The 17,237-nt window shown below is 44.5% G+C and overlaps 1 protein-coding gene across 2 annotated transcripts in view; it reads right to left on the bottom strand.

Annotated features, from left to right (window-relative positions):
- LOC144768103 (tyrosine-protein phosphatase non-receptor type 6-like) overlaps positions 1-17,237 on the bottom strand; it is a 203,922-nt gene that overhangs the window by 101,844 nt on the left and 84,841 nt on the right. For both annotated transcript variants that reach the window (XM_078651503.1, XM_078651502.1), the window contains one exon: positions 539-719. In XM_078651503.1, the coding sequence (XP_078507629.1) occupies positions 539-719 (181 nt within the window). The remainder of the gene's footprint in view (positions 1-538; positions 720-17,237) is intronic.

The raw sequence follows: 17,237 nt of genomic DNA on the forward strand, positions 1-17,237 counted from the left end.
GGCTGGGTGAGTGTATAGCACTTAATATCTTTTTAATGTTTGCCCAGGTTTTCATGCAGTGCTGTGCAAATATTAGTACAACTGAGCCTCCAAATGAAATCTTTGTGTCTCTGATCACCTGTTCTGTTCTCAGCCAGGATCACCTCACAGTCAAGTGTGGGTGTCAAGAGATGCTCAAGTTTTCCAGTAACCTGACTGGCTCTTGGGGAAAGCACAATCGAGACAGGAACAGCCTCGGTCTCAACCCTCTAGTCCACTTCCAACTACTGCTGTTAATGAACTATCGCCCATTCCCACCCCAAGAGATGCCGAACCTTCTCCCAAAGCCAGAGGTTCGGATTAGAAACAGGACTGGGTGGATTCACCAAACTGATTTCATGGAATATAGTTTTTAATAGCATTGGGGTGGAATGCCACCGACCAGAAAGGTGGATCAATTAAAGACGATAAAGCTGATATCCCTGATTAAATACCTCTAAAAGAGTTATTTTTAATCCAAAGCATGCCACCCCTCAATCTTTGATCTGTTTCTCATTACCTTGCAGAGGATCTTGATGTGGGTAACTTTTTTCTTGGAGTCCTTCATCTCATCCGTCAGGACCGAAATGACAAAGTCGCCCGGCTTACTGAGGCTATCTCGAACCAGGAAGGTCCACGGCTCTCCCTTTAGCACCAGCAGCTTCTCTGCTTTTGCGCCAGAGAGGGGACCATGGTACCACCTGGGAGGCAAAAAATGTTGTTATTGAATAAACAAGGCATATGGATAAGGCCCATGTCCTGGGTCCATATGTCCTGGCACCCCCTTCAATCCCACCACCACAGCCCGTGAACATAGGAACAAAGGAAGATAAAAATTGTAAAAATAGACACTGCCTCTTGGCACACACATTAATATTTACAAGTACCTTTCAACTGTTTTAGGAAATGTATTAGCCTACAAGTGTGTTCAGAATGTTTAAATATGACTTTTTATGTATGTGTGCATATATAAAAAATACAAATATATATTTACAGATATATTCACATACTCAAACACATATACACATGCGCTGTTCACGGTTGTGCTTCATGGACGAGCCCAGCCATTTGTAACTGGGGTCCATTGTGTGCCCGCCACCCAAAATCATTTCTAGACGTGCCATAGAGGACACAGACAATGGTTCTGGGGAGGGGGTGGGTCATATGCATTCCACCTCCACACAAAGGGGCAGTAGCATAATGACTTACAATAATCACTTACATTGTTATGTTTTCTAAGATGTTAATTAACGGAGACCCACTGCATCTAGGGGAACCCCATTAAGAAGAAGGGTGGAGCACCTAAACTGTTTCTGCAACAAGAGGCATCGATATTCGATACTCCTTACTGGCACTACTTAATTTGTGCCGGTGGTTGCGGGGTAGTGTGCAATGCAACTGATTTTTGGGGGACATGACTTATTTTCATCCAATGTTGGATCACAGCAGGAGAAAGAAAATCAAAAACAGGAGAAAGAGAGGAAGAAAGAGAGGAGGAAAAGGGAGGAGGAGAAATATAAGAACAGTGACAAAGTGAGTAAGCAGATAAAGAGACAGGAAGTGTAGGGCGGTGAAATAAAGAAGCATGAGGTGGAATCAAGATTAGGCAGCTTAAGTGTTCGGCAGAGCCATTTGGCAGCAGAGGCGGAAGGCTCCTAAGAAAGACTTTGGGCCCCTGCACTTATTTCTTTATTGATGTATTTATTTACAAATTAAACACTGCCTTAAGTGATTCCAATTTAGCGAGCAAACTCACATCTGGCAGGTTTGGTCCTGGGGCAGGTAAACAAACAAGATGTACCATCCTGGTTTGCCCATGTAGCCGTCCGAGCAAGGAGCGCCATGCGCAGACCTTGGCCATAAAACCCATAAAAGCAAGCACTGGCAAACACAGTAGATCTGATGTTGACTGAAAGCAATTTGATTTTGACAATGCTTATTTTGTTTAGATATAGTTTTTGCAAAACTATATTGGTAATATTGAGGAAGCTGCTGGCCCTCATCAATTAAAAAAAAACAACAATGGCTTAAAGCAAAAATTAGTTTTTGGTTTCCAAAAGCGCCCTGGTAGTCCCTGGCACTGGAGGGATCTCCTTTATGGGTGGCTGTGCATCTTGTGGTGGGCCAGGATGCTGTCCCAGTGAAGTTTAGCCAATTGCTGAAGTGGGCTAACACTTTCCCCAGGCTGTAGTGGGCCGAAGAAATATATAAACGAAGAGGGCAGACTGAAACTCCCTATAAGTATATTATACATGTAATTTTAGTAAACTTAGACAGTCTTTGGTAAAAAGACAACGGAGTCTCCCATTTAACCACTTTTCTACTACTGCCGTCTGCTTACAAGTCCATTTGCTACACAGAAAAAAGGCACAAGCAGGCAAGAAAATACCCAAGCAAGTAGCTAATATATTTGTTGTGCCTATTCGTGAAAAACCAAATGCTGAGGCAGGTTTGTGGGGGAGGGACGAAGGAAGGGGAGAGCAGGGACAAGACAACGATTGAATTGTTAAGCCAATGATGTTGTTCAGTGATTACTGGTCAGAAAGCAGTTGTGAGACCAAAGCTCATAGGAGACAGGGCAGATTGGCCATAGTCTACGGTATTAAAACAAAACAAGTGGTGGTGGCCGCACAACAGATAACTCTTTCAGTCATCATTTATGGGGCAAACTATAATAATAAGGTAATTAACTGGGTTCAGTGAACCCCTCCGGCTTCTGGGCCCCCGTGCCACTGCACACGATGCACCATTCATAGCCATGCCCCTGTGCTTCGAGAATACTTCACCAACTTGGAAAGAAGTGGTCGCAGAGGCATCTGTTCTGGACTGGCTGATTTCCATATGGCTGGATCTTATCTCAGGATGCATGGTGGGCAAAAAGATGATTGATCGGAATGCGGCCCAGAGTTATTACCAGGGGCTGAGTTTGAATCAAGCATTCCAGCCATTGCTTGTTTGTATTCCCCTACATCTCGTATGGAACAATTTAACTTTGATATTAAGTAATTTCCTGTTGATCAACATAGACTATAATTTGGGTATGAGTCATTCCAGATCCCATTTTGATTCTGTAATACTTAGTCGTCTGTCATTCTCCATAGGTACTTGATAGAGGAAACAATTAAAGTCTTGAAATATGTTGAGCCCCTTCCAATGTAATGTATAAAAAGTGTGTGCACCATATTTCCCTCAGTAATAATTCACTGTGTATTGCACCTCCACGTTACTTCACAAACTTGGAAGTAAAGTTGACTTGAGTCCCATTTCTATAAAATATCTTGCTATACTGGCATGTATATATATATATATATATATATATATATATATATATATATATATATATATATATATATATATATATATATATATATATATATATATATATATATTTGATGCAGTATATTCAAATGATCTGGATCCATACTTTTCTTGAAGTCTGACCTATACTGAGTTTTTGTTAGGGCATCATAATGAATATATCACATTCTCTGCACTGCATGTAGCAAAATTATTACATTATTTGTTCACCTCTTCTTAAATCTAATAATGTATTTCCTTTTATGACTTGGTTGCGACTGTTGCAAGATAAACAAGAAATGTTACCTCCGTGAGCTACTCTAAAGAACTAAACACAATATTGTAAAGGTCATTCTCCTTTAAATTAACAAGCTTGTGGATTTAATTTTCTAATAAAAAAGTGTGTGTTAAAGATTTCTAATGATTTTCAATCATTTTGAATGATTTGACAATCGTTTCATAAAATGTAAAAATAAAACATTCTGATTGTATTTGGTACTATTAAATCAATTGTTTTTTCTTTATTAAGTACAATAGATTTCATTTTAATTTCAACGTTCATAATAATTATACAGAATATTCTTCTTCACAAAACATATATACAATTCTTTTAACTCTCAATATTGACTGAATGGTACATAGATCACTAATGATTTTGGATGAAAACCGGTTGCTAAAAAAGATTATTATAATCCACAGGGGTAACGAATGGAACTATTTCTAAATGTCTAATACTTTTTGTTACTTTGACATCCAAAAAATAACTTATGATTTCCAAATTTCCAAGGTGCAACTGATTGTAAAGTGCGCTGATTCCAGCTATTAGCAAAAAGCTTGCAAAGATTAACAAACTTGCTCCAAAACTCAAACACATCATCTCTGAAACACCACCATATTTGTTAATTTTCATTTTATAAAACGTGCTCACTTTGAAATGAATTCATGAATATGTTTGCAAGGGTGGCGGCCACGTTACTATGCATGATTTCTAGATAATATTAGAATCCTATCTGAAATAATTATGGTGTAGCTTCAAACGGAATTGCCTTAACAGAAATGTTTGATTAGCTCTGTCTAAGGCATGTTGCGGAAGTTTTGCTTCAACTGCTCACATTCCTTCCTCCGGTGGTATGCGCCAACAAAACTTCTATCATTGCATGTAAAGAGAACAGTATTTTTATATTCCTCTCCTAAGGACTTTAACTTTAATAAAAATAAATCTGTCATCTCTGTTATTACTATCAGTAGAGATAATAGCAGTAGATGTAGAAAACTGCATATTTCACATCTGGGACAAATGCTGAATTTGTCTCAGATAGAATTCGCAAGATTTGTATGATTTTGGAAATATACATAATAGTGGAGCATTTGGCAAGTTGGTTAAATATTCTATAGTAATTTTTAGGTCGAGCCTGTCCCATTCCGCAGGAATGGATAGGATCGAATTCATGTCGGCAAAATCCTCTTCAAACTAAGGGCTTTCAGCCCGGCGTTTTCTTGCAGTTCACGTGAACATGCACGAGCATTCACGGCCAGGGCTTCTCCTCCCCTAGCAGCACTCCTCCCACACCAGCAACTCCCCCCTCCCACACCAGCACCTCCCCTCTCTCTCCCCGAAAACACAGCCTTGCCATAGCAGCACTCCTCCCACACCAGCAGCACTCCTCCCACACCAGCACCTCCCCCCTCCCACACCAGCACCTCCCCTCTCTCTCCCCGCAAACACAGCCTTTCCTTTCATTTCTCCTCCCCCTCCCCTACCACAGATCGTGTCACTCTGCTGGCCGCCACACTCGGCGTCTGCATTTTGCCATTCCCCCTCCCCCACCACAAAGCACGCCTCGTATGTTAGTCCCTTCGACTCCACTCTGCTGGCCGCCATGTCCGTCCTTCCTCACTCTCACGAATCCACCTTTACCCCTCATTCTTTTATCTTGTTTTCTTGTCCACGTCCGCGCGGCCACAGCACAGGATCACTGCTTGCAGCTCCAGCTCGGATCTTTTGATCAGACAGGCTCATCCTTGAAGAGTTCAAAGCAGACTGCACATTCACGCATTTATCTGAGGTGCAGAAAACCGTGTTAGAAGAGCGTTTCAAAGCTGAGTAACCTTCCTGACAAACACAGCCGGTGCTCCGGTTCGCGGCCACAACACAGGACACAGCCCCTTCTGATAGCTTGCCTTCTCTTGTTTTTCCAATTATGCCTGCATGCCATTGATGAGCTTTTTTAAATGTTTTTCCCGGAAACAGCAGGGGTGTTTGAACCGGTGCTGTGCGCTCCACCCAGGAGCGCTTTTACCACTGCCACGCTTTCATCTGGAAACTATTCTAATGTTAATGACTATCAGTGAAGATCCAGTGGTACAGAAAGGCGCTTTTCTTAGCATTCCTTTCTCTTTTTCTCTTTTTGACGGTTGATTTTAATGTTACATTTGTTTGCTTAAACAATTTATTTTAAATTTAGACTGTGTAACATAGCGCTTTGTTTTGTATTTAGTTAGACTGTGTAGCATAGCCCTTTGTTTCGTATTTAGTTAGACTATGAAACATAGCGCTTGCAAAGTTGTGCCTCTCACACGGATCTGTGTGAGGGCTTTCAGCTCTGCTGCCTGAGGCGTCTACTTGCCCCTCTCTCTCACAAGGTACACAGAGTCTACACCCCTCTCTCTTCGTCTCTTTTCTCCCTCTCTGGCTGGTCATCTCTCTTATTCTCCTGTTTCCCGCTCGCTCGCTGTCCTGCTCCCTCTCTCTCGGTCTCTTTTGCTCTCTTTCACATTGTCTCGCTTCTGCTCTAGATGTGTGTCTCTCTCTCTCTCTCTCTTCCTCTTATCCCTTTCCATTCTGCTTTCTCTCTTTAGCTCTTATCCTTTTCTTTGTTCTCTCTTTATATACCCTCTTACTTTATTGTTATTTCTCCTTCTGTTTTTTTCCTACTCTCTCTCTTCCTTTCTCCCTCCCTCATTTCCTCTCTCCCTCTCATCCTCTCTTCTCTCCCTCTTCCTCTCTCCCCCTCTTCCTTCCTCCCTCCTTCTCTCTTTCCCTTCCTCTCTCCCTCCCTCCCTCTACCTACTTTCCTCCCTCCCTCCCTTCTCCGCCTCTTCTCTCTCTCCCTTCCTCTTTCCTTCCCTTCCTCTTTCCGTTCCTTTCTCTCTCCCACCTCCCTCCTTCTCTCCATCCCAACCTCTCTCCCTCCCACCTGCCCTCCGTCCCTTCCTTCCTTTCCTCTATCTGCCCTTCCCTCTCTCCATCAATCCCTCTTTCCGCACCTCCCTCTCTCCCACCCTACCTTTCTATATCACTCCTTCTCTCTGTCCCTCCCCCTCTCCCTCCTTTCCTCTCCCTTCTTCCCTCTCTACTCCCTTTCTCTTTCCTTCCCTCTCTCTGTTCCTCCCTATCTCCCCACCTCCCTCCCACCCCCTCTCTATCCTTCCCTGCCTCACGCTCTCCCTCTCTCCGTCCCTTCCTCTTTCCCTCCCTACCTCCATTCCTCTCTCTGTCTCTCCCTCTCCCCCTCCCTGCCTCTCTCCATCCCTCCTGCTCTCCCTCCCTCCCTCTCTCACTCCCTCCCTCTCTCCGTCCGACTTACACACGTACAGGCACGAGCGGAGGTGCCATCTGGCTTTCCTCTCGCTCTCCCAAGTGCACGCGCCTTGCTCCGCCTCTCTGTGCCAATATACGTCTCCCTTCAGCAGTCACCTCCCTGCTTTTCGATGCGCTCAAGTGTTTCCCACTTGAGTGGGCCCCTCCCCTGCCAGCCACTCACCCATGTCCCTTCTGGCATTAACTACTCGCCCCCTTGGCACTCACCCTTCACCTCCATGGCACTAGCCCTTCACCCCCCTGGCCTGGCAGCTACCCTTCGCCCCTTGCACTCACCCTGCCCCTCCCTGGCACTCACTCCTCACCTCCCTGGCACTCACCCTTAACCCTCCTGGCACTAGCCCGGTTTCCCCAAGAACAAAAAATAACAAGCATTGGTATAGCCTATAGGTGTCGTCTTTAGGACCTTATAAGTGTTTAGCCACGCAAAAATTGATGTTGCACCAGCGATATTGTGCTGCATATCAGAATACTTATAAGGTCCCAAAAGCGAGACCTATTGGCTATGCCAATGCTTGTTATATGTTATACTGCTTCCTCAACTTCACACGATAAATGTTTATTAAACTGTTGTAATTCAAAGATTGTGTCACATTCACCTTGTAATCCCACATATGAACCACTGGGAGAATTTCTCTAATCTGTGCACTGTACCATTGTGCATCCATACAAACATCGAATGACCCTCACCCACCGGTTTTATGGTCAATGTTTTATCTTTGTACAGTTTTTGTATGTTCTTCCATTCACTCCTTTGAATATTCAAAAACGTTTTGTTGGTGTAAAATAAAATCTATTAATCTCTTTGTGATATTTATTAAATATTCGAATATCTCTGACACTGAATTTGATTTTGAACAATTAAAAGTATTCTTTGGTCTCAGTTTCTGTGTAGTTACTTTCATTCCATTAATATCTTTATTTAATGCGCCAATTAACCATGCAGTCAAATCATCTAATGTTCTATTTCACAAACAATGCTAAACCCACAAAAGCATTGTTGTTTACAAAGCAGTCTGTATTACTACTAGAATATGATAACATACATACTGCTATGTTTCTTTATACTGTACCATTGAGGCAAAAGAGCCAAGACGGCAAGCGCCCAAAATATGACCAGGTTTAATATTAATATTTGTAACTACTTATATAGCACAGACCATACATTGATCTTGGTGCTTCAATAAAGGGTTGTATTAATCACCCACTGCTATGATAGGCCTAAGAATGGTAAAAGTCTCACTAAGCCATACTCAATACTTGAAGAATTGCTGTTCAGGATAACACACAGATATCTGTAGCGGGTGCATTTTACTACTCTTTTTATCATTCATGTATTTGGAGTCTCAGTGGCTCGAGCGGTTTGCACGGGGGTTGCGGATGCCAGTCCCTGGTGCTAGCGGTTGGGTGTTCTGTACAGCGGAGCACGTGATGGAAAAAGATTGAGCTGTTTCAAAACATCGACATGATTGATAGAGCGTCACGATATTCTGAAGTTTGTAGGGCCAAATTATAATCACAGCTAGTCCGCACCCACATGTATTCTGAGTTAGACTAAAATTAATCATTAGAGAATGTGCCATAATAATGAAATTGTATGTGTAATGTTAGACAATTAGTTTGTGTTAATAGAAAGGATAAATCAACATTTAAATGTAATTGCCTATTGCACGTGCTTCATGAATCAGTTTATATGTAATGTAATGCATTAGATTTAACTGTGCACCATAAAAGTCTGCACGTGTAGAGTTGCCTAAATGTGCTTTAAAGTATAGAAATGTAATGCTTATTAATGTGTATTCTTTAGAGTGTAAAGGCCTAAAATGAGTATTTACGTTTGGCAATGGAAAGGCCTCTTTGTGGTTTCTTATGTTAGCCGAATCGAGTAGGCCTGAAATGTATTTTTCCCTGGGACGGCTCTCAGTTGAAGCAGTCAGCAGATTTGCACGCACAAGGTTGATTTGTTCACATGCTTTCCGTTGCAGATGAAAGGACATTTTTCCCGTTAGCTAGACTGATGCTCTTTGTTTTAGGAGTTAGGTATGGAGGAGGCATGTTACAATGTTACACTGGAATTTGATAATTGGAAGCGCGCTGGAGAAGCCTGAGACCCAAGGACAACTCAACCATTCTTGGACGAAGCACAAGTTGTGGAAAATCACCTGCCGAAGAAGTCCATCCCAAGGAGATGGTTCGGGGCGTGTTCTTTGAGTTGACTGTTTTGTATTAGGGACAACACCCAGAGGGAGGAGAGGCAGACGAGGTAGAGAGGGCAGATGAGAGCAGAGAGCCATTAGAGGGTAAGAGAAGGGATCGATTCTTAGAATGAGTTTTAGTTTTGGCTTCTGACCCTTTCCAACATGAGTGTACTTCTTAGGAAGTCTTCACGAGCTGACACCTTTTTCTCGATCTTGCCTGGGAGATACTAAGTAAGGATGTCACCTTAGTGGTAGTGTAGGGATAGACTTAACTGATTCATTTTCCTTTTGTAACTGATGAAGACAAACTTGGTTATCGGAGCAGTTGTTGCTTGTTTAATTTTTCTTGAATTGCTTATTCTTTTCACGTTGCTCAGTATTAGGTTGATTCATAGAATGAATTATGTACTAGTGCCCATGTATTTCTTTAACCTCGTCATGAGGTACTTGTATGTCCAGTTATTTTTTGTTTTGTAATAAATCTTTAAATTTGAATTCCAGAGTCAATGGTCTTTTCCGAGTCCAAATTGATTAGTTTACATTGATGGTAGTGAAAATATTGGTTTTCTCCCCTTTACACTTCCAGCGGGCAAAAAGGTCTAGATGGCAAGATAAGATAAGAATCCGGTGTTATCAGTTGGTAACAGAGTAGGATGCTTATCTCTGGAGTGAGGGGAGATTTAGAGGAGGGTAGTCATTGAGTGCACATAGCCGTAGGAGCCCAAGGTAATGGTTGTCCGGTGGATCGCGAGCGGAGGAGGACGACGGATGGAAATCGTCGGAGAGTGAAGGTCTGCGGAAGCAGCAGTCCGTGGGAGAGTTAGAATGAACAGGGTTGTGTGTCTGTTAGATTGCGGTGTTGTTTGATTGTGTGATGTTTTGCAGAGTTGTTATGAGAGTCGAGTGATTGTGGTTTCGGGCCGAACGCGTGGAGCCCATGAGATTTGATTTGATATCCCGGGATAAGAGATTGTGGTGTAGAAGACACCCAGAGTTAAAATTGTCTGACCAGAGATTGTGGGAGTGATGAGACGTTGTTGACTGACCCAATGGTGATAGGGAAATGTGTGTGTGAGTGCATGAGTAACCGCCACAGATCGTGGGCTACTGTATGTGTACTATTGAGTGAGTGGATCCTATCAATTAAGTACATAGCTGTCCGGCCGTTCGTGGGCAGATAGTCTGAGGCAGCTGTCCGGTCGTTTCGCAGACGGACGGTTGCCAGAGTTGAGGTCGACAATTGTGAGAGACCGTCCTGTCGTTTGGTGGACAGACAGTCAGAGAAGTGACTGTTCGGTCCTTTCACGGACAGTTATTTTAGATTATGAAAGAGACGTGAGTGTGTTTGAGAGTCAAATTGTAAAGGAGGGAAACTGCTGCATGCGGAGGAAGAGTGGCGTCAGAAAGTGCCGCGCTGCAATAGGTCGGTTAGTGTGAAGCAGCGCTGGGATTGGTGGATTGTCATCAGGAAGTAGAGTGAATATGAGTGAATTGTTTTCATTATGAACTGTTATAAAGTTTTACGAGATATGAGCTGAGGAGATAGACGGGTGGTTACTCGAGGGGGAGAAGAGGCTTCACCCGAGGACACCCCAGCCCATTACATGGCTACGAATGTGGGATTGCACACTATACTTTGGCTTGAAAATTGGCATAAAATGACTGAAGGAAAGGAGGAATTTACTTTTCCCCGTTATGGTACTTTCAGGTTGGAAGTGTTGTACCAATTGAAAACAGTGATGTCTTCCTTACGCCCATCAGAGCAGCTCATGACAGGAAGAGAGAACGAAGTCAGGAAAGGGTGGAAAAATCGATTAGAGCATTTCAAGATGCGCGGTGGGATGAGTTGGAAAAGAGATAATGAGTAGAAACAATAGAGGGGAAAAGGCTATTCCCGTTGATGGTGAAGGTGGGAGACACCCAGAAGAAGCAAAGTGTCGAAGACGATGATAGTGACACAGATGACAGCTTGATGGAAAGGCTACTAGCAGAAAGGCCACCATCCAGATTCAGTAGAAGGACAGACAGGGACCGCAGATGGAATTGGGGGATCGCAGATTCAACCTAATGCGACTGTGGTTGGGAAAATCTCCACAGGAACAGAAGGGATGGGATCCCCGCAGGTACAGAAACTCATGGAGTTGTAGGTGACGCAAGGCTGCCAGATGCTCTCACAGTACCGGTTACCATTAGCCCCATAGTGTAAGTATATGATCCAGAGCAAGTGAGAAATGGGAGTTTGGCACAGTCAGTTACAGGAGAAGGAACGGGCTCTGGAGAAAATGGCAAGGTGATTGGAATAGCTCACCTACAGAGACCCATAGAATCAAGTACGCCACTGCAGGCCACTGCAGACTCGTCAAGATGACAGAGAGATGTAAGGGCGGTAAGACCAAGATCCTTGGCCGATTCAAGATCCGACCTCAGGGTGTGGGAACCACCAGTGAGGAATTAGAATGACAGGGTGACTAGAGGATGAGATTGAGGGGAGTGTGGAAGTCGGCCAGCCTTAGGGAATGTAGCAGAAGAGAACAGATGTGGAAACCAGACCAGTGAGAGTGGAGAAACGAGCGGAATGTCTAGTCGAGGGACTTTGAAAGTGGCTATAAGGGTAAAAATGCTGGACGTAGTGAGGTTGAAAGCTGAGGTAGATGAGATAATTAATGGAAATTTGCCTTTGGAAAGAGTGGAACTGTACGAACCTGACGAATTGCTGCTTGTAGTGAAAGATGTGGCTCGCAATACAAGATCGGCACATGAGAAACTAACAGATTTGCAAAAAGATATGAGGTAGATCTGTACAAAACAAAGATGTTGCAGGGAAGTCACAGGTTGCAGTAGAGTGACCAAGAACTGGAAGAGAAAAGGGTCACAGGTTGAGAGCACATATTCGAGAGTTGATCAAAGGGATACGTGCATGGAGCATGCTTGGGAGGAAAGATGGTCCAATAAGAAGAGCACTAAGAAGAGTGTAGGAGAGACGCCATCTCCGGGAGGGGGAATGGTAGGAGTGGAGAATTACCCTTTGCGGGAGGTATCCAATGGAGGGTATGTGCATGGACCTTGGAGTAGAGGTTATTTGGCAGCATTTACAAATGAATTTCCCTGGCTGAGGGAGAAGCCTGTCAGGTGGTACAAACAGGTTGATCGGTTTGTTAAAATCTCGAAAGTGTTGTGGATTGACCTGATCACATTGTTTGACATTGTAGTACCGGGCGACTTGTGGGCTGCTTATAAGGTTGCAGTTGATTGGCCTTCCTCTGAACCAGATAGGGATCCCGTTACGAATGGTCCTTCACCTATTGTCATGAAAAAGTTTGAGCAGGAAATAACATGGCTGAAGTCTAAGATATCAGCAAAGGATATTGATTGGGTTAAGATAGATCAAACAATTCAGGAACCGAAGGAAACAGTGCATGAGTATTATGAGAGGCTCTTGCAAGCCTTTAAGCAGTACAGTGGGCTAGACACCTTAGACTCCAAAGATATGGGACTCTTTGTTTCCAAATTTATCTTGAGTTTGAGAACAGAAATCAGTTTCATGATTCAGCATCATCTGGTCTGCTGGCAGAACAAGTCAGTGGACGAAATATTGCAATATGATAGGTACTACAGTGATGAGGTAGACTCGAAAAACACAGGAAGCTTAAGGAAAAGTTGATGTTGGTTCAAATGCAAACTGCTGATAGGGAACTCCAGGCACAGCCGAGTGGAGGGACGCTAGGCAGGAGACAGGGGAACAATCAGGGAGGAGCTCAGAATGCACAGCGCCAAGGAAAGGGAAAGCCTGTAGACCTCAGGACAGGGGTGGCTGTGGCACCACAGTAAAAGACCACTGCATGTCACCTTTGTCACAAAATCGGGCATTGGAAACGAGAGTGCAGGTTGAACCCAGCTAATCAGGTCCAGCAAGAGGAGGAGACGGTGCAGGTGTCTGAGGTTGGGAATACGGTGACGAGACCCAGGTCCAGGTGCAATTTTCACAACCTCTGAGAATTCCGCAGGGAGTTAGGATGTACCAGCAGATGCCCCTTTTTGAGAGTTTTGATGAGTACAGCTCAAACCCGTTGAAATGAGAGTGCCTGAGGGGGGAGGAAGACTGTACTCTTGGGGCAGTCTTAGAGGTAGACCAGAGGGGACCGTTTGTAGAGGCGGATGTTGATGGTCATCCTACCACCTTTTTGGTTGATACTGGTTCTACTGTAAGAACTGCAGTAGTTCCCAACCTAACCCTCTCTGGACAATCAATCAAAGTTGTAGGATTGGCAAATAAGAAAATGACAAACCCATTTACTGAGCTGGTTCCTGTGAGGATGGGGATCTTTCGAGATCAACACCAGTTTGTGGTGTGCGACTCAAGTCCAGTCTGCCTGTTAGGATGAGGCCTCTTGTTTAAGCTCAATTGTACCATCGATTGCACCCCTAAGGGAGTGGAATTGCAGACCAATGATGATGATGCCACATTTAAAGTTGCAAATCAGCATTTGTGCACAGAGATGTATCCTGTGCTGACAGTGGAAGAGCTTCCACTGGATTTGAGAGACTCTATCTCACTGGATGTGTGGGATTTTACAGGAGAAGAAATTGGACTGATCAAGGGTGTTGAGCCAGTTAAGATCCAGGTCAAGGAAAATGTTGAGTTCCCAAGAACACCCCAGTACAATTTGTCACATGAGACAATCGCTGGGATTAAACCTGTAATCGAGTCCATGATCAAGCAAGGAATTCTGAAGGAGATAATGGGCAGTCTATGTATTTCACCAATTATGGGACTACAGAAACCGAGTGGGAAATTCAGAATTGTACAGGACCTGCGAAAGGTCAACACGACTGTCATGCCATGTTGTCCAGTGGTACCAAATCCATCAGTGATACTATTTCAGACTCCATGCAAGGCAGAGTGGTATACGGTAATTGATTTGTGTCAAGCGTTCTGTTCGATACCTCTTCATGAGGAAAGCCAATTTTTATTTGATTTCCGGCTGGAAGACCGTGTGTTAACATGGCGTCGTATCCCTCAAGGGTATACAGAGAGTCCATTGATCTTTAATCAGATCTTGAAAAAGAACCTTGAGAGTCTCGTGTTGCTGCAGAACTCTGTTCTCGTGCAATACATCAACGACCTCCTGGTCACGTCAGAGACGGAGGACGCTTGCAGGATCGACACCATCGCCTTACTGAACCATTTGGCAGAGAATGGACACAAGTTCTCCCCAAATAAGTTGCAGTACTGTTTGAGTGAAGTACAGTACTTGGGCCATCGAATAGAAAAAGGCAAGAGGACGGTGTCATCAGATCGAATTGAAGCCATCATGAATATGGCTGTCCCTACCACTCAGAGGGAGGTCAGAATGTTTTTAGGGATGGTTGGCTATTGTCACCAATGGGTTCCTAGTTTCTCCCTGAAGGCAAAGCCTTTGCAGAGGCTGACGCACAAGGATGGGACTGATCCGGTACCATGGGATAACAACTGTTTGATGGCTTTCTTAGACCTGAGAGCTTGTGTCGTGCTCTAGGAATGCCTGATTACAACAAACCTTTTTCATTCTTCTGTTGTGAGCGAGAAGGATGTGCATTATCAGTTGTGACTCAGAATCACGGAGGTGTCCGTAGACCAGTTGCATATTTCTTAGCTACATTAGATTCAGTAGCTTCAGCATTGCCCGGATGTCTCAAACTCATTCCTGCAACTGATGTCAGCATCGAGAGGTGTGAAAGCATTGTTATGGGTCATCTTTTGATCGTGTATGTTCTGCATTCTGTTGAATTGTTGATGACAAGGACTAAGACACAGCACCTGACGAACAACAGACTCACACTCTACGAACAAGTCATACTTGCTGCGGAGAATGTAACTCTGAGAAGGTGTTCTATTTTAAATCCAGCTACATTGATGCCTTTGCCAAATATAAATGAAGAAGATTGTGAAGACCATGACTGTCTCGATGTGACTGAACTTGGCACCAAACCGAGACATGACATTGTTGATGAACCTCTGCCTGACCCTGAATTTTCTTTGTCGATGGTTCATGACTAAGAGACAATGTTGGTCAGTTGAGACCAGCATTTGCTGTATGTACCATCACAGGAGTGGTTGAAGCTGCTTGTTTAGAAGGGGTATACTCTGCACAAGTGGCCGAAATCATTGCTTTGACTCGCATCTGTTTGGCGGCTGATCAGATTCGAATCACCATCTACACCGATAGCCAGTATGGGTTCGGTGTGGTTCATGATTTCGGACAGATATGGTCTCAGAGGGGTTATATGACATCATCTGGTTCTCCCATCAGGAATGGAGAATACGTTAGACTACTGTTGGAAGCATTACAACGTCCTAAGGAAATTGCAGTTGTGATATGTACAGCACATGGAAGGGGAACGGATTTTGTTTCTCTCGGCAATAAGTATGCCAATGAAGTTGCACGTTTCTGTGCTGAACAAGGGTGTATATTTACTGGAGAATACACAGGAGACAGCCAAGAGAGAACCAAGCTCAACATGATGTTAGTCATGGCAGACACTTGGGGTGCGCTCAAGCGCCTGCAGGACGAGATTTCAGAGCAATAGAAAAAGCTATGGATTAAATCAGGATGTGAGAAGGGGAATGTTGACATTTGGGTCTCGAGTGATGGCCGAGCAGTGTTACCGGATGACTCATTAAGTCCGATGGCGAGGCAGATTAATTGTTCTGTACATCTTGGAAGGGATGCGATGGTGTGAGAGTTCAGACAGACGTGGTACAATCCACGATTTCGTGGAGTTGCTGAAGCTGTGTGTCAGGTGTGTTACTTGCCAACAAATGAATGCTGGAAAGAAAATGGTGGTTACACTGAGTCATATTGGGAGATCGGGAGGACCCTTCAATAGGATGCAGTTGGATTTTATTGAAATGCCGAAGTGCAATGGATTGAGGTACCTTCTAGTGGTGGTTGTGTGTTTTTTGACGATGGGTGGAAGCTTATCCAACACGAAGGTGTGACACCCTAACTGTAGTAAAACTGTTACAGAGAGCTGATTCCTAGGTTCGGTTTTCCAACCTCTTTGGAGTCAGACAGAGGAACACACTTCCACAGCGAGATCAGTTAATTTGCACTGCTTTAAGCGTTGATCAGAGACTACATTGTTGCTATCGACCAGAGGCTTCTGGGATAGTGGAGCAGATTAGCAGAACTTTGAAAGCAAAGATGGCGAAAGTATGTTCGTCTACATCTCTGAAATGGCCTGATGCATTGACTTTGGTGTTGATGAGTGTTTGCAGTGTCCCAGATAGAAGAACGGGTCTTTCCCCACATGCGATCCTAAGAGGAAGGGCAATGCGGTTGCCAGTGGTACCAGCCACAGCTTTGATAAACATTACTGATGACTTAGTCCTTCACTGCTGCAAAGGATTGGCTGATGTGGTCTGTTCTCTGTCTCAGCAGGTGCAGGCTGCCGCTGTTCCCGCTTCAAATTATCTTTGCCACGACCTGTGTCCGGGGGATTGGGTGTTTGTCCCAAGGCATGTGAGGAAGAGCTGCCTGGAAGCTCGGTGGCAAGGCCCTTACCAGGTGATACTAGTAACGAACACAGCAGTGAGGTGTGGAGGATTGCCAAACACGCTTCTCACAACCGCAGAGTTTCACCACCCTTGGAAGAAGCAGCACCTCACCTGAATGAAAATCCAGCTGTTGCGGCAGGGCCACAAGAGAGGACGAGCCAAGCTGTAAGGGTGGCTGCCAAAGCTAAATGTTCACCAGGTCGAGCAGAGGGGGGTTGCGCTATCCAGAACCCGGAAATTGACTGAGGAAGAAAGCCAGTCTGGGAGTGATCCAGAGTCAGCAGGAGGAAGTGGTGTACAGAGTGACCGAGAGGAAAGCAGAAGGGCTAAAAGCACAGAAGAAGCGTGGCCTGGGAGGCAGAGAAGGCTGAATCTGTGACTGGCTCCTGAGGGAGATCTTGCCCCTGTGTCTGAGGTCTCTGAATCGGAGGAGAGCGACGAAGAGCAGAATCAAAGCCTGAGGAGGTCCCGGAGGCCAAGGGTGCCTTGTTAGAGATACGCTGCCCCGGAGTGGACTTACGCAGTAACTGATGCCGGGAGTAGCGAGTACCGGAAGGCTGAGGTCCATGAGTTTGGTAAGCAGGAA

Source organism: Lissotriton helveticus, chromosome 7 (assembly GCF_964261635.1).
Source record: "Lissotriton helveticus chromosome 7, aLisHel1.1, whole genome shotgun sequence".
Taxonomy (NCBI): Eukaryota; Metazoa; Chordata; class Amphibia; order Caudata; family Salamandridae; genus Lissotriton; species Lissotriton helveticus.